This window comes from Babylonia areolata, chromosome 29 (genome assembly GCF_041734735.1).
Source record: "Babylonia areolata isolate BAREFJ2019XMU chromosome 29, ASM4173473v1, whole genome shotgun sequence".
NCBI classification, from domain to species: Eukaryota; Metazoa; Mollusca; class Gastropoda; order Neogastropoda; family Buccinidae; genus Babylonia; species Babylonia areolata.
Genome location: NC_134904.1, coordinates 20,144,159 through 20,162,613, shown reverse-complemented (window position 1 = coordinate 20,162,613; position 18,455 = coordinate 20,144,159). Strand labels below are relative to the sequence as shown.

The window sequence follows — 18,455 nt, the reverse complement described above, 5'->3', positions numbered from 1 at the left end:
CTGTCACTCTGTGTGTCACTATCTGTCTGTGTCACTCTCATGTCTTTTCTCTGTCACTCTGTGTGTCACTATATGTCTGTGTCACTCATGTCTTTTCTCTGTCACTCTATCTGTGTCACTGTGTCTTTTATCCGTCACTCTCATGTCTTTTCTCTGTCTCTCTGTCTGCATCACTCTCTGTCTTTTCTCTGTCTGCATCACTCTGTCTTTTCTCTGTCTACATCACTCTGTCTTTTCTCTGTCTGCATCACTCTGTCTTTTCTCTGTCTCTCTGTCTGCATCACTCTGTCTTTTCTCTGTCTCTCTGTCTCCATCACTCTCTGTCTTTTCTCTGTCTCTCTGTCTCCATCACTCTGTCTTTTCTCTGTCTCCATCACTCTCTGTCTTTTCTCTGTCTCTCTGTCTCCATCACTCTCTGTCTTTTCTCTGTCTCTCTGTCTCCATCACTCTCTGTCTTTTCTCTGTCTCCATCACTCTGTCTTTTCTTTGTCAGTCCGTCTGTCTGTTGCGCATCACTCTCTGCCTGAGTCATTGTCTGTTTGACTACATGTCCATTGCCTCCTCCAGACGTAGATCAGCCGGCAGAGGAAAGATCTGGAGCCTAGTGAAGGAACAATATACATCAAACCATCGCTACAAGGCTACGAGGGTTGACAGTCCACACTGCCAACACAGCCAACAAACCATCGCTACAAGGCCAGCAGTGCACACTGCCAACACAACCAACACACCATCACTACAAGGGCAGCAGTGCACACTGCCAACACAACCAACACACCATCACTACAAGGCCAGCAGTGCACACTGCCAACACAACCAACACACCATCACTACAAGGGCAGCAGTGCACACTGCCAACACAACCAACACACCATCACTACAAGGCCAGCAGTGCACACAACCAACACACCATCGCTACAAGGCCAGCAGTCCACACAACACAACCAACACACCATCACTACAAGGCCAGCAGTGCACACTGCCAACACAACCAACACACCATCACTACAAGGCCAGCAGTGCACACTGCCAACACAACCAACAAACCATCGCTACAAGGCCAGCAGTGCACACTGCCAACACAACCAACACACCATCACTACAAGGCCAGCAGTGCACACTGCCAACACAACCAACAAACCAGGGCTACAAGGCCAGCAGTGCACACTGCCAACACAGCCAACATGGAGAGAAAAACAAGCGGCAATATTAACATTTTTACCCGTGCACTCTTCGATGTTGAAGTGAGAAATCAAATCCACCCGAATGGGTATACCGGCTTGTGACTTTGTGCACTATCTCTGGTTCGACATTCTTATATTATAATTAACATTTTTACCCGTCTGCAGTACAAACCATACGTGAGAAAGTCCCAAACGGGTGAAAATGTTAATTATATATATAAGTTTGTCGAATATAGTAGAGGATTTTAAAACGAACTTGTCGAGATTAGAAAGGTGTCTAAAATACCCGGGCTTGTTACGAAGTTGTGAAAGGTGTCTAAAAAGGGATGCTTTTTGGGGCATTCCATGCACCTAGCAAGGGGCTTGGAAAGAACGGGGGATACGCAAAGTGAAAGAAAAAATGTGACCCATGGGTCAGTTCGAACTTACCCGTCTGTGGTACAAAACATACATGAAAACGATTAAGACGGGAGTGTGTATATATACACACATGTTTGGGTCAGTACTCGTAATGAAACTTGTCTCGATTCTAAACGCCGGTATGTCCTAGTTCGTGGGGCATTCCATGCATCAAGCAATGGGCTTGAAATTGAAAAATTCGTAAAGAAATCAGGACTGCTTGTCGCTGTCATATCTCCAGGAGCGGACATGCACCTTTCTAATCTCCACAAGTTCGTTTTAAAATCGTCTACTATAGTCGACAAACTTATATATATAATTAACATTTTCACCCGTTTGGGACTTTCTCACGTATGGTTTGTACTGCAGACGGGTAAAAATGTTAATTATAATATAAGAATGTCGAACCAGAGATGGTCCACAACTTTGTCACCAGCCGGTATACCCATTTGGGTAGATTTGATTTCTGACTTCGACACCGAAGAGTGCACGGGTAAAAATGTTAATATTGCCAAACAAGCAACATCAGATTTTTTTTTTTAAACTAAAAACCCCCCACAAACCATAGCCTGTGGAGAGAGGAGTAGCAGAAAGCAGTGTAAAGCAAGCCAAGGTTTTGTTTGTAACTACTAAAATACTAAATGGATTTTTGTTTGTTTTGTTTTTTCAAAAAAGCAAAAGGAAGAAAAAGTACTCTAATCATTCTGTATATTGGTTGTTGTTGTTTTTTTCTCTCTTTCTTTTTTTATTTTTTTCTTTAAAAACTTTTTTTACTTGTATGTATTAAACAAAGTGAGTATATGTAATTTTGTTCTGTTTTGGCATTTTGTTTTTAGCTACCCAAATGGTTCAGTGGCACTGTCTGTGCTTCATCAGTGATTTCAAAAGCTGTGGCAGCCAAGGGAGAGCAATAAAGCCTTTTTCAGCAGCTGTCACGCCTGCAGGAAAAATCAGACATCCTTCATTTTGAATCCTCACTTTGAAATTCTGTAGGGGGAGGGGGGGGGGGGTTGTGACTGCCTTGCTTGCTTTTTTTTTAATTTCATGACTTTTCCATTCCTAGAAAACTGTTTTTGGAAATTCCATGATTTACCAGTTTTCCAAAGCCGACACAAGCCCTACTGACTTTATTGTACTGTGTAACATCCGTGCACAAAGAAACTAGCAGAAATGAAAAAGACATTAAAACATGTACAATATTTCATTTTTCTGTATATGGGTACATGTGGTTGTAAGTGCACATGTGTCTGTGGTTGTATGTGTGCGTGTGTTTGGTGGGGTGTATATGTGTGTGTGTATTTGTATGTTTGCGGGTAGGTGGGGGTACCTGTGTGTGTGCAGTTTGTGCATGTATGTGTGTGCATGCATGCATACTTGCACAAGTATGATATATGAGCTAAACTTAGAAACCATGAATACAATAAAATGCATGAGTAGTATTTTCCCCAACAAAAGAAATACTTGAAAAATATGAAGAAGAAAAAAAAAGAGAGAGAGGAAAAATGGTCTGTGCTAAGGATGCTGGATTCCTGGACAGCAAATTCTTCAACAATCACCTTCCTTGTGCACTTTTCCCTTCACTACATTTCAGTGTGGTCACTTGGTTTATTCTCTCTTATCTATTTCTTTTTCTTTTCTTTTTTTTAACATTAATGTTGAGTTTATGTGAAGTTCAGGCATCATCTTTTTTTTCTTTTTCTTTTTTTTTTTTTAATTACTTTTTACAGTGAGTATAGATGATCAGTCCATTATGCCCTGACACCTCCTTCAAAGTGAAACCAACTCTTTTTTTTTTTTTCCAAGCAAAATATTTGAAAAAGAAAGAAAGAAGAAAAAAAAAAAAGCAAAAGGAGACCAAAACATGTCTTTGCTAAGGACGCTTGATTCCTGGACTGCAAATTCTTCAACGATTTTTCCCGCAAATGAGTTTCCAGGAGGTGTCAAAAGTGTGTGGATTGATACATATACGTTACACCACGTGTGCTGAAACACACACACACACACACACACACACAAAACAAGCTGGGCAGCAGACGCCTGATATTCGCATAAACCCAACTCACTCATCAGGCCTGGAGAGCTTACCCTCGGTTTGTGAAGAACCTCAACACAGAATGATTTTTTTTTCATTTTAAAGAAAGATACTACTGTCACTACTACTTCGTCTAGTACTACTACTACTATTACTAATGATGATTATGATAATCATAAAACAAAAATAAAAATAGCAATAATCAAAACAATAATAATTGCAATAATGATATAAATAAAAATGATAATAACAATAACGGGTACTTACTGAGCACTCTCATCAAGAAAACTGCTCCCGGTGTTTTTCAGAACACATAAGTATCATTACATGTAATGCGGTACATTAATCAATAACGTTATGTATACACAAAAACCAGGCCATACCAGCCGATGTGGCCAAGTGGTTAGCGTCACAGACTGATGGTTGGGAGGACGCGGGTTCAAATCCCAGCAGAGGTGGGTTTTTCGGCCTGCGACAGGCTCCTACCAAGAGCTGATTGTGCCATGGGCTTAAATGAGAAGACTGGGACCACACAGTCAAGTATCCTCTTCACGGATGAATCTTTGGATGTGTTGCTCCAGTTTCCTGACCAGCATCACAAGTGTCTGTATCTCTGAGGCCTGGTTGAAGTCACGATATCATGACAGGAAGCCTAGAGTACAGCCTTGTCACATAGTCTCAAATCTAAAATGGACCTCCATAGCAGCATCGTCATCATCGTCATCCTCCTTCTTCAGCATCAATATATAAAATTAAAAAACCCAAATTATGTGGCCTTTCATGCCCTGCTGTCATGGTGACCTCAGTTTTGATACCCCTCCACTTCCGTGCTTGGGATAAGTCTTGTCGGGGTCTTTGGTGTCAGCAGGTTCATGGGGGGACTGCCATTGGAGGAACATGGTGGCGGTCTCCACTCTGGGGGAGACGCTCCCTCAGTCTGGCTCTGCGACTACGCCATTATTGTCGTTAGTAGAGGGCATAGCTGTTGGTGTCCTAAGTATGTTAAATCAGAACAGGCACTACTGAACACCACCAAAGTGACTCAGCAGCAGTGCAGGGTCTCCACTGGTACATGGCCTCCTGGCGACCTCACACCAATGGTTCCTTGTGGACTGCCAGCACTTGGGACTGTGACAGACGAACCCGGGTGTGGCAGTGTATGGGGGACTCAGAATGAGCAGCGCTGGAGTAATGCCACTGAAACGGTGCAGATGATTCGACAGCAAAAACAAAAAACAAAAAAAAAAAAAAAAGCACACACACACACACACACACACAAAAACAGGCGATGGACAATTAAGGATACTTGGTCCCTGGCCAGCAGGGCTGACAGCAGGCGATCCAGGGGGAGGTAACGGTGGAGGGAGGGGGCGTGGCCCACCAGCACCAGTTTGTGTTTGGCGCGCGTCACCGCCACGTTCAGTCGTCGTGCGTCCTGCAGTAGTCCCCCCCTTCCACTCTGTCAACACAACACAGTGGGGGTTTGTTGTAATTGTGTTGTATTGTGCTGTGTTGTGTTGTGTTGAGCTGTGTTATATTGTGTTGTGTTGTTTGTGTTGTGTTGAATCGTGTTGTCTTTTGTTGTATCATATTGTGTTGTATAGTAATGTGTTGTATTGTTTTGTTTTGTGTTGTGTTGTATCATTTTGTATTGTAGTGTGTTGTGTTGTATTGTGCTGTGTTGTATCATATTGTGTTACATTGTATCTTATCATATCATATCATACCAAAAAACTATCATATATAGTATAGTAAGTATAGCATCATATTGTATTGTATCGTATAGTATTGTATTGTTACTACTGAACGCGGACAAAACTGAAGCAATGAACATAGGAACTAAACAAAAACTCTCTTTCATCACAACTGACACAATCAAACTTGGCAGTACATCCATCCCTCTTTCCAGTTCAGTCAGGAACCTTGGCGTTGTCCTCGACAATACACTGTCCATGCAAAAAGTTATCAGTAAGACATGTCAGTCCTGCTACTGTCAACTGCGGCGCATCAGTTCCAGTCGGAAATATCTGTCCACTGATGCAACATCTAGACTTGTTATTTCGCTCATTCTCTCTCGCCTTGACTACTGTAACTCTCTATTGTCTGGTTTGCCTGCTTCATCCATTCAGTCCCTTCAGCGCATACAAAACTCTGCTGCCCAACTCGTCCTCAGAAAGAAAACATCTGAGCACATCACTCCTCTTTTGCAACATCTCCATTGGCTCCCTGTCTCAACAGCCCCTTCCTATCTCTGTGGCTGCCTTCACCTCTACACACCATCTCGCTTTCTATGACTCGCTTGGGATCCACTCTGTTTGCGCATACCCAGATTCAAACACTCCACTGTTGGCCACCGTTCTTTTTCTGTCTTTGGACCTTGCAAACCCACCAAACGCTGATATGGATCTTTAATGTGCGTATTTGTCTTCTGTGTGCGTATACACATGAAGAGGGTTCAGGCACTAGGAGGTCTGCACATATGTTGACCTGGGAGATCGGAAAAATCTCCATCCTTTACCCACCAGGCACCGTCACCAAGATTTGAACCCAGGACCATCAGATTGAAAGTCCAACGCTTTAACCACTTGGTTATTGCGCCCGTCTTTCATTCAATTATTACACTGCATACAGAACTTAAACACATTCAAAGGACAATAGAAAACAAACAGTTCAAAGCCACACAAACAAAATACATTTTTTTCAAAAAGCCGTAACAGGCAAACCACACTGCAAAATGGTCAGTTAAAGCGCATCCCAGTGTTCACAATGTCACTATCAAATCGCCAGAGCAAAGCAGCACAGACAGTGTGTCACAGACTGTGTAAAACACGCAGAACAGCCACCTTCAGTCATTACACGTCCTGCAGTAATTTCCCCTGTTGCCACACAAAACATCACACAGAGTGACACATTGTCAGCAACGAATACTGTCCCTGCATCTAACGTTCATGTGTGTGTGTGGAGGAGGAATTTTGTTTAATGTCCCGTCACACATATTGGTGATCAAAGACATTTTGTTAAAGTATTAATGTATACATTTGAGTATTATCGTTCGGAAGAGGAGGGGGAGTGGATGGGGGAAACCGGATAAATGAGGGAGGGGGTTGGGTGAAATTGGAAAAAAAAAATATCAAATTACAATTACAGGAAGTTACTTAAAGGACTTCGTAAAAGAGAAGTCGTTAATCTATCAAGCAAAACGACTGATAAAGAAAGCAAAAAGTCAAAAACATCAACGTTCTCAGTCATTTGTGAAGACACACTTTCGTGCAGATAAGGTGTGTGTGTGTGTGTGTGTGTGTGTGTGTGTGTGTGTGTGTGTGTGTGTGTGTGTGTGCGCGCGTGTGTGTGTGTGAGCACTCTTATGTATAAAAGAGCATTTCATTATGATTATTACTATCATTATTATCATTATTAATGTTCCACACGGCATTCAACTACTCCACTTACCGAGTCAGACAGGCCTTGCAAATTGCTGCGAACAAACGAGATGAAAACAACAGACTTGTCTCTCCCCTGGTACTGGTCTACCGTGTTCACCTCCACACCTTTCAAAGGGAGGGAATTCCACAACAGCTGCTGGAGTGCTCTGACCTGAGCCCTGTAAGGGGCGATCACTCCAATGTCGCTTGCAGAAATGCCAGCCTGATAAAATATAAAATTAAAATAAAATAAAATAAGCAACAACACAAAAAGGAAAAGAAATAACATATTATTATGCACAGAGTGACACATGGTAAGCACTATATAAATGCATATCATCATTATTATCTTTCTAACGTGGCGTTCAGCACAGGAAAGAATAAATAAAATAATGAAACAATGGCCAAATTTTATTCAAGACTGTTGTTGTTGTTGTTTTTCTACTATGTTTTCTAACTTTATCAAATACTTTCTGGAATGTTGTTAACTGAAGGGAGAGCCTTTACAAATTACTGTTCTTTTTTTTTTTTTTTTGTCATCAGCAAAATTAAAACAAATGAAGATAAGAGATATACTCAATGGTCAACAGCAAGTGAAATGAAAACAAATACAAACATTTTTACAGGAAAACAACAACCATTTATGTGAAAACAATGATCGAAACACCACGTAGATGTGTTTTTTCATCCTACAGAAAATGTTTTATTCCCATACTCTGTTGTTTAGACACACATTTATTTATCTATTCATTCGTTGTTATTGCTTCCCCCAGTCTTCCATCACCCGTTCAACGTGGTTCTGGATGGGGTTTGAACCAACAACCCTCCACTTCATCCTAGCACCTGTTGTTGCCATCCTGTTTCTTTCTTTCTTCTTTTTTTTCTGTTTTCATGGTCAACTGTGAAACAAACCACTTGATTAAAGACAAGCGAAAGATCTTGAAGACAATGTTGCTAAAATAATAATAATAATAAAATAAAATTAAATAAAAAACACCACCAGTCCCACTAATCAAAAATTTTTTTTTAAACATCTTTTTCTCATTAGTTTCCCATTTGTGGGGCTTACCAGCAAATTCACAAGCACTTAATTTTCAGAATCACTGGTACGATTTTCACACTAAAGGGAAATTTACAAGATATGATACAATTTAAGAAAAAGCAATCAATGAAGCATACATCATAGTCATTCGAATGAGTCAATACACCAGGGTCCTGTTTTCGTCATGTAGTTTGCGCATGTAAAAGAACCCACATCAATAAGTGAACTATCCCTGGTAAAATTTGTAGAAAAACCCACCCTGATTAAACATACGTTTGCATGCGCATGACTGAAGCCCGACTGAATAACACAGGAAACAAATGATAAGCACCTACAGACAGCTGCCAGCCAGCTCTACCCAGGTAGGCAGCCTGTTGTGCAAATGACTGTGTGTTTGTAAAGCGCTTTGAACTTGGTCTCTGACAGAGGATAGGAGCTATATAAGTATCAATGATGTGTGCGTGTGTTTATGTAAGTTTGTGCCTGCCTATGTGTGCGTATGTGTTAAGGTAGCTGTTAGATACACATGTATGTTAAAATGTATGTAAGCAGTGTGTGTGTGTGTGTGTGTGTGTGTGTGTGTGTGTGTGTGTGTGTGTGTAGTCACATTTTGGTGTGTGTATGTAACATAGATATAATGTTTTATGTTAACAAAAGCGTTTTTGTAAAGCACCTAGAGCAGATTTCTGGATAGTGTGCTATATAAGTATCCATTATTATTATTATTATTATTATCAATCACGATAACAAATGAGATGAATGAAACCTGAACAAATGTGGAACACAGGTGTAGAATCACTCTGGCCTCCGTGTCGTTGGTGAAACCTTTACTGTCACACCTCTCGGGGGCGGAAACCTGCAACGTAATCATGATGATTTAATTCTTATAGCACCTTTCTATGTGAATGAGAGGAAGGCAGCAGAACGGTAAAGACGCTCATCTGCCAATACAGCGTTCACGGGCATCTGGGTCCATTCCCACACCTACCCTTTCTCTTAAGTTTGACTGGAAAATCAAACTCCAGTCTGGACGGGCGCAATAGCCGAGTGGTTAAAGTGTTGGACTTTCAATCTGAGGGTCCCGGGTTCGAATCACGGTGACGGCGCCTGGTGGGTAAAGGGTGGAGATTTTTACGATCTCCCAGGTCAACATATGTGCAGACCTGCTAGTGCCTGAACCCCCTTCGTGTGTATATGCAAGCAGAAGATCAAATACGCACGTTAAAGATCCTGTAATCCATGTCAGCGTTCGGTGGGTTATGGAAACAAGAACATACCCAGCATGCACATCCCCGAAAATGGAGTATGGCTGCCTACATGGCGGGGTAAAAACAGTCATACACGTAAAAGCCCACTCGTGTGCATACGAGTGAACGCAGAAGAAGAAGAAACTCCAGTCATTCGGATGAGATAGAAAGCTGAAGTCCCGTGTGTAGCACGTACTTGGTGCACTGAAAAAGAACCCATGGCAACAAAAGTTTCATCCTCTGTAGCAGAAATCCACCCTGAGAGGTACACAAATATATATATGCAAGCAATCAAGGCCTGACTAAGCGTGTAGTGCTATGTTGCTGGTCAGTCATCTGCCCAGCAGGTGTGGTGTAAAGTATATTGATTTGTCCAAATGCACCGACACCTCCTTCAGAAACTGGAACTGTCAATGTAACAGATACACAGTTGCACTGTATAAAATTTTAAATTAAAAAAGAAAGAAAAAGACGATTAAAACATGCATTCCTTTGGTGCACTAAAACAACAACTTACAAACATAACCCTGCACAGATATCCAACCAAACACTAACAGTAATCTATCATTCTATGTATATACACACACAAAACCATTAAGCACAACATCACCTCAATGATAAAATCTCATATCACAACATCAGCATCACAATGCTTAAATCCATATCACCATACTTATATATATGTATATATATGTGTGTGTGTGTGTGTGTGTGTGTGTATGTATATGCATATGTATGTGTGTGTGTATATGTGTGTGTATTTTTTTTTGTTTTTTGTTTTTTTAGCATCACTACACATGATGACATAATTTTCTTTCTGTTATTTTGACTTAAAACAAAGTGTACCTCTGTGTAATGAAACTTTTGAAATGTTACTTGAATAATATGCTTTTTTCTTTGTTTGTTTTCTGTTTTTTGCTTGCTTGTTTAGTTTTTGTTTTTTTTTTGTTTGTTTTTTGTTGTTGTTGTTTTCTTCTTCTGTTCTTTACCCTAAAAAAACTAATCCCAAAACGTGTGATGCATGTTTCTATGTTGAGAAATATAACCTTCTGTGTAAGGGACCAAAAAAAAAAAAAAAAGAAAGAAAGAAAAAAAAGTGGCTAACAGAATACTCTCACTCCCATTCACCTCAAATGAATTCGATACTCCAACATGCAAAGATAGGCAGGTTTTTTGGTTTTTTGTTTTGTTTTGTTTGATTGTTTTTCTTGTATGTGTGTGAAAACCAGCTGTTCAAGATTAAAGAAAACAATGAGTTAAAAAACAAAAAAAATAAAAAAAACACACACACAACACAACACAATACAACACAGAACAACACAATACAACATGACTCGCCTGCCGTGTGTCCAGAAAGACGACAGCGTTGTGCAGACTGGTGTCCATTGCTCGGGACACCCACCCCTCCTCAACCCCCTGCACACACACACACACACACACACACACACCACACACAGCCACACACACACACACAAACATTCCACACACAGCCACACACACACACACACCACACACACACACACACACCACACACACACAAACACACACACACACACAGAGCCACACATACACACAAACAACACACACACACACACACACACACACACACACACACACACACACACACACACACACACACACACCACACACAGCCACACACACACACAAACATTCCACACACAGCCACACACACACACACACCACACACACACACACACACACACACCACACACACACACAAACACACACAGCCACACACACACACAAACATTCCACACACAGCCACACACACACACACACCACACACACAAACACACACACACACAGAGCCACACATACACACAAACAACACACACACACACACACCACACACAGCCACACACACACACAAACATTCCACACACAGCCACACACACACACACCACACACACACACACACACCACACACACAAACACACACACACACAGAGCCACACATACACACAAACAACACACACACACACACACACACACACCACTCACACACACACACACACACACACACACACACACACACACACACACACACACACACAGGGCATGGCTGTAGGAATAGCAATGACCAGGTACTGACAGCAGAATTGAACCCAGGACTTTAAAGACTGTAAGTCCAACACTAACCACTCTCTCACTTACATATTCAATTAACCAATTAACATGTTAATTTGAACTTGCTGTTGGCTGGGTTCCCCCCCACCCCCCTTTCTTTTTTCTCCGATAAAACACATGCCCGGAAATCTGTGTCGCATCCACATACCAATGCTTCTACCATTACCAGGGCTTCCGGTATGTTAAATCTTTCGGGGGTTCAAAGTACAGCTTTTACCATAACTCTCGGGAAGCATCAAGGGCGCACATCTCTGCGTTATCAGAAGCCCTGTTGTATCAACTCTTTCACTGCCAAGTTTCTGTCTGAAGAACACTTCCCAAGTGCCAAATATTTTTGATTCCACGCTCTCACTTGCTCGATTCCTTTCGTGTCAAAATAACGCAGCGGACTCGTTGACTTCCAACTCGCTCAAAGGGGGGAAGGTTAGTTGGTTTCCCATTGCACAGAAAAACTGGCTGCAGCTGTCGACTCTTTGTCACCATGTGAAAAACACTCTGTTAACATGACCATTCGGATGTCAACTAAAGTCTCCTATGGCGGTGAACTGTCTAGTCGACTAATGTCACCTGTGTATTGTATTGTATTGTATTGTATAACTCTTGTCACAAAAGATTTCTCTGTGTTAAATTCAGTCTGCTCTCCCCAGGAAAAGCGTGTCGCTACACATAGAGCACCAGCTTTTTTCGTCTTTTTTTCCTGCCTGCAGTTTTATTTGCTTTCCTATTGAAGTGTATTTTAGTACGGAATTTTGCCAAGGACAACCCTTTTTAAAGATAAGATAAGATAAGAATAACTTTATTATCTCCAACTGGAGAAATTTGGCCAGGTGCATTATCACAACATAAACAAGTAAACAACATGGGGACCATAACTGTAAAAGCCAACAACAGCCCCTACAAATATTACGAAGATACAAATGTAAAATAATATCACATACATCGTTTCATACATACATCCACACACTGCAGGTAATAACTAGTATTCTTAATGTAAAAACAGAAAGAATTAAGAAACATTATTTGAATATAATTATAAATAGCCTACTATGCTGCACATTGATTATAATAGACAGATAAGATAAGAATAAAGATGAATTGCGGAAAACCACAATCAGATAATCAGCACACACCCGCACCGCCCCCCCCCCCACCCACCACCACCCACCCCACACGCGCGGATAACTTGATTAAACAAGAGTAATAAACATATGTTCTCAAATAAAAGCATTTCACATATTCGCTTTTAAAAACATTGCAATTAATTATTACATCGTAATTATTAAACAGAAATATATTTAGAATATGGACGTTAGCATTAGACATATTCATTGTACATTCATCCTGCATATTCTTCCTACATATTGCACATTCATTATAACCAGTTGTCACGTTTTAAGCTCAGTAAACACACACACACACACACACACACACACACACACACACACACACACACACACCACAACTAGAACAAGGTACAGCCTATCATGCACGGACACAGTTCTCAAGAATTTAAAAGGTGGATTGAACATGGAATAAAAGTCTTCAGAGCTCTGGATTTCAACTTAAAAGTTCTGTAGCGTCGTCCTGATGGCAATAGCTCATAATACTTTGCTAAAATATGGGTGTCGTCAGTTGCTATCTGCCTGCTTTTTTTAATCACTCGACTTTCATACAGCTCTTGCATACTAGCTTGTTTCACTCCCACAATTTTACTGCATACACTCATGACATCGTTCAAAACACGCTTACTCCTCACTCCCAAACTTCCATACCAGCACATAAATGAAACTGTAAGCACGGACTCGATACAACACCGATAATAACTTTGAAGAATATTTGAATTTATACCAACATTTCTAAGCTTCTCTAAACAAAATATTCTAGATTGACATTTCTTATGAATGGAATCAACATTTCTGTCAAAAGTCAGCTTATTGTCTAAGATGGTCCCTAAATATCTATATTCATTGACCCTCTCCACTGTTTGACCATCAATAACAAGGTCAGCTACAGGCAAGGGGTCTTTCCGAAAATCTATTAACATTTCTTTTGTTTTCAATACGTTGAGATCCAGATAGTTTTTCTCACACCAGGAACAGAACTTTTTAATTTCACTGAAATAAATAGCATCAGAGTTGGACAGATCTTCAATTGCTGAATCATCAGAATATTTTATGACAGGAGTTTCCTCCGTGCCTCTGCAGTCATTTGTGTACAGTGTAAAAAGAACAGGGGACAGCACTGTACCTTGGGGTGCACCAGTAGAAGTAGATTTTAGAGAAGAGTGGGCAGAATGAAAGCGGACGGACTGAGTTCTATTGAGAAGAAAACTTACTATCCAAAGAGTAAGCTTCAGATCAACATCCATGCCTAGCAGTTTGAGGGCAAGGAGATGAGGTTGTATTGTGTTAAAAGCAGAAGAGAAGTCAACAAAAAGGATACGAACGAAAGATCCCGTAGTTGCCGTGGGTCCTTTTACGTGCATGCTGCACACAGGACCTTGGTTTCCCAACTGACTATGGTGGTGGAAGAGTTAAGGAAAAGAACAAGGACACACGACTCACAGAGGAAAGGTGAGGAGGCTGGATACAGGCAGTGGACACGGCGTGGTCGCCGCTCATCAGGGCTCCGTCGTACACCAGCTCATTGGACAACTGCATAATGGTGCTGTCGATACACCCACAACAACCAGTCAATCAATCAATCAATCAAATCAGTTCAACTATTTCACCGACACAGGCGACCTTAGTCAACTACACAGTGCACCGCCATAGGCCACTTTAGTTGACTAGACAGTGCACCGCCATAGGTGACTTTAGTTGACTAGACAGTGCACTGCCATAGGTGACTTTAGTTGACTAGACAGTGCACCGCCATAGGTGACTTTAGTTGACTAGACAGTGCACTGCCATAGGTGACTTTAGTTGACTAGACAGTGCACCGCCATAGGCCACTTTAGCTGACTAGACAGTGCACCGCCATAGGCGACTTTAGTTGACTAGACAGTGCACCGCCATAGGCGACTTTAGTTGACTAGACAGTGCACCGCCATAGGCGACTTTAGTTGACTAGACAGTGCACCGCCATAGGCGACTTCAGTTGACTAGACAGTGCACCGCCATTGGCGACTTTAGTTGACTAGACAGTGCACCGCCACAGGCAACTTTTGTTGACTAGACAGTTCACCGCCATAGGCGACTTAAGTTGACTGGACAGTGCACCGTCATAGGCCACTTTAGTTGATTAGACAGTGCACCGCCATAGGCGACTTTAGTTGACTAGACAATACACCGCCATAGGCAACTTTAGTCAACCACACAGCGCACCTCCACAGGCCCATTTAGTTGACTAGACAATGCACCGCAATAGGCAACATTGTCAACTAGACAATACACCACCATTGGCCACTTTAGTTGACTAGACAGTAAACCACCATAGGCTACTTTAGTTGACTAGACAATACACCGCCATAGGCAACTTTAGTTGACCACACAATGCACCACAATAGGCAACTTTAGTTGACGAGACAGTGCACCGTCATAGGCCACTTTAGTTGACTAGACAGTGCACCGCCATAGGCAACTTTAGTCGACCACACAATGCACCGCCATAGGCGACTTTAGTTGACTAGACAGTGCACCGCCATAGGCGACTTTAGTTGACTAGACAGTGCACCGCCATAGGCGACTTTAGTTGACTAGACAGTGCACTACCATAGGTGACTTTAGTTGACTAGACAGTGCACCGCCATAGGCCACTTTAGTTGACTAGACAGTGCACCGCCATAGGCCACTTTAGTTGACTAGACAGTGCACTACCATAGGTGACTTTAGTTGACTATACAGTGCACCGCTATAGGCTACTTTAGTTGACTAGACAGTGCACCGCCATAGGCGACTTTAGTTGACTAGACAGTGCACCGCAGTAGGCGACTTTAGTTGACTAGACAGTGCACCGCCATAGGTGACTTTAGTTGACTAGACAGTGCACCGCTATAGGCTACTTTAGTTGACTAGACAGTGCACCACAGTAGGCGAGTTTAGTTGACTAGACAGTGCACCGCCATAGGCGACTTTAGTTGACATCGAGGGGTCATGTTATGAGGACCATTTTTCACACTGTAACAATTCTTGACAGCTGCAGCAAGTTTCCACGCAATAGAACAATGACTAACCTTTGCTCCCTGACCCAGTTTGAAGTGAACAAGCCCGTTCTGTTGTTTTGAAATGAAACCAAAGCCTGTGACTAAGAGCATCATATCTAAGATACTTGGTGCTGGGGGGGGTGTTTTCCACACAAAACCTTGGCAGTGAAAGAGTTAATGTCCTCATAAAAATACCAGGAAAACTGGTTCGCCCAAGCAACGCTCTAGCGTCAAAACTTGCCTCATTAATACTGTTTTCACACTCATAAAATAATATGCATAAACTGAAAAGACAGGGGATGATTGTAGGAGCATGTGTTTTTCGTTGCTTTTTTTTTTTTTCTTCTTTTTCTTCTCTTCTTTACAATTTTCTTCTTTCATTTTAGTCACTCTTCACGGTGAAAGTTGGATGTAAAAAAAAAAAAAAAAATTTTTTTTAAAGAAAGTTTTTAAGTTGCTTATCTATCAACCTTGTTGAAAAAGAATCTGTCTTGTCTCATCTTGTCTGGTCTGTTGCTCTCACCTGTTCATTCTGTATTGAAGGTGAAGGTCAAAGGTGGCCCCTGCTCCGTCCAGACGAACGAACAAACTTTCCGCCATCCCCAGTGAACTGAGAGAGGAGGAGAAAAAAAAGGGGGGGTGGGGGGTAACAAATACAGATTTCATATATCATTCAATTCTCTTTTCTGAATTTTCTCCCGTTCCATTGTTTGTTTGCTTTGTGTTCTTTTTCAAGACAAGTTTATTTCACACTGTGAACACCAAAACAAAACAAAAAAAGAGAGAAATAAATACATAAACACAAGGACAATACTGGGCCCCACCTTCCTATGCCGAGCCCTAAATATAGTGGATATGAATTCCCTGCCTTCCTATGCCAGGAAGGAGAAGAGATAGAACTAGTAGAAGTAGAAGAAGCAAAAGGAGAAGAGGCAGAAGAACTAGAAGAAGGAGAAGAAGAAGAAGAGGAGGAAGAAGAAGATGAAGAAGGAGAAGAAAAAGAAGAAGAGGAACAAGAGGAAGAAGAAGAAGAAGAAGGAGAAGAAGAAAAAGAAGAAGAAGAGGAAGAAGATGAAGAAGAAAAAGAAGAAGAAGAAGGAGAAGAGGAAGAAGAAGAAGAGGAAGAAGGAGAAGAAGAAGATGAAGAAGAAGAAGACATCACCTGGCATCCCTGCTCTGCACAACGGGCGGCAGTTGCTGAGGGTCCCCGACCAGCACGAAGCGGTCAGCGTGGAACAGGGGGCCCAGGCACGCAGGTTGAAGAACCTGCGACGCTTCGTCCACGATGCACACGTCAAAGCGTCGCTGCGTGAAGACGGGGTGGGTCACACCCAGACAGCTGGTCGCCACGACGCCCTGAGGGAATACACATCATGGAACACTCAGTGACGGGCGCAATAGCTGAGTGGTTAAAGCGTTGGACTGTCAATCTGAGGGTCCCGGGTTCGAATCACGGTGACGGCGCCTGGTGGGTGAAGGGTGGAGATTTTTACAATCTCCCAGGTCAACATATGTGCAGACCTGCTAGTGCCTGAACCCCCTTCGTGTGTATACGCAAGCAGAAGATCAAATACGCACGTTAAAGATCCTGTAATCCATGTCAGCGTTCGGTGGGTTATGGAAACAAGAACATACCCAGCATGCACATCCCTGAAAATGGAGTGTGGCTGCCTACATGGCGGGGTAAAAACGGTCATACACGTAAAAGCCCACTCGTATGCATACGAGTGAACGTGGGAGTTGCAGCCCACGAACGCAGAAGAAGAAGAAGAAGAAGGAACACTCAGTCTTAGCTGTCTCCCTGCCTACACAGCAGAGTAAAGAGGAAGGTGGCAGAATGGTTTAGATGCTCAGCTGCCAATACAGAGAGTCCGTGAGGGTGTGGGTTCGAATCCTGCTCTCACCCTTTCTCCCAACTTTGACTGGAAAATCAAACAGCGTCTGAGGTCCCATGTGCAGCATGTACTTGGTGCACTGAAAAAGAACCCATGGCAACGAGAGTGTTGTCCTCTGGCAAAACTATAAGAAGAAAAATACTCTTGATAGGTACACAAATATATAAGCATGTACTCAAGGCCTGACTAGCGTGTTGGGTTATGCTGCTGGTCAGGCATCTGCCTAGCAGATGTGTTGTAGCATATATGGATTTGTCTTAACGTAGTGACGCCTCCTTGAAAAACTGAAACTGAAACTGAAACTGTCTCTGACAGGAGAAATCAATATGTGGTGTAAACAGCCGAGTGGTTAAAGCATTGCACTTTCAATCTAAGGGTCCCGGTTTCGAATCACGGTAATGGCACCTGATTTGAACCTGGGACTCTCAGAATGAAAGTCAAACACTTTAACCACCCGGCTATTGTGCTCGTCGTAATGCTACTCAATGCCATTCATTATCAAACTAATTTTGCTCACGTAAGAGCTGTAGAAGTCCCTCAGGTGATCGACAGAGGTGATGCCCAGCGTCAGTCTCTCCGCAGAGTGATCCTGAAGCGAGGGGTGGATCCGACTTGATCTACCCAGCCGCAGGAAAGGGACTCCATCCTGAAACAGGTTGAAAACAAAATGTCCCCTTTGGAAAACTGAAACAATGTGACCAGGATTTTCTGAGCGGCTGATAAAATACAAAATGGATTTTTTTGTGTGGTGGAATTGAGCACAAATACTGTGAAACAAAATGCATGTTTATGTTTAACCCTTTCGCTGCCAGGAAAATAAGATTTAAGTGAAATCTATTTGCCAGGGTTTTTTCACAAAAAACGGGTATAAATTTTCAAAAAATTCTGTGCTCTTTGTTATTGGAGAAAGACCCATAAAAGTATACATTTTCTGAAAGGGAA

The 18,455-nt window shown here is 42.1% G+C and overlaps 1 protein-coding gene across 1 annotated transcript in view; it reads right to left on the bottom strand.

Moving 5' to 3' along the window:
- Positions 1-237: 237 nt before the first annotated feature.
- The window catches only part of LOC143275020 (DNA replication ATP-dependent helicase/nuclease DNA2-like), a 63,508-nt gene continuing 45,290 nt past the window's right edge, over positions 238-18,455 (bottom strand). The window contains exons 25-33 of the mRNA XM_076579082.1: positions 18,031-18,159; positions 16,781-16,974; positions 16,142-16,228; positions 14,039-14,141; positions 10,665-10,742; positions 8,846-8,935; positions 7,066-7,260; positions 4,922-5,074; positions 238-594 (exon numbers count right to left, since the gene is read on the bottom strand). Coding sequence (XP_076435197.1) covers positions 544-594; positions 4,922-5,074; positions 7,066-7,260; positions 8,846-8,935; positions 10,665-10,742; positions 14,039-14,141; positions 16,142-16,228; positions 16,781-16,974; positions 18,031-18,159 — 1,080 coding nt within the window. The 3' untranslated portion in view covers positions 238-543. The remainder of the gene's footprint in view (positions 595-4,921; positions 5,075-7,065; positions 7,261-8,845; positions 8,936-10,664; positions 10,743-14,038; positions 14,142-16,141; positions 16,229-16,780; positions 16,975-18,030; positions 18,160-18,455) is intronic.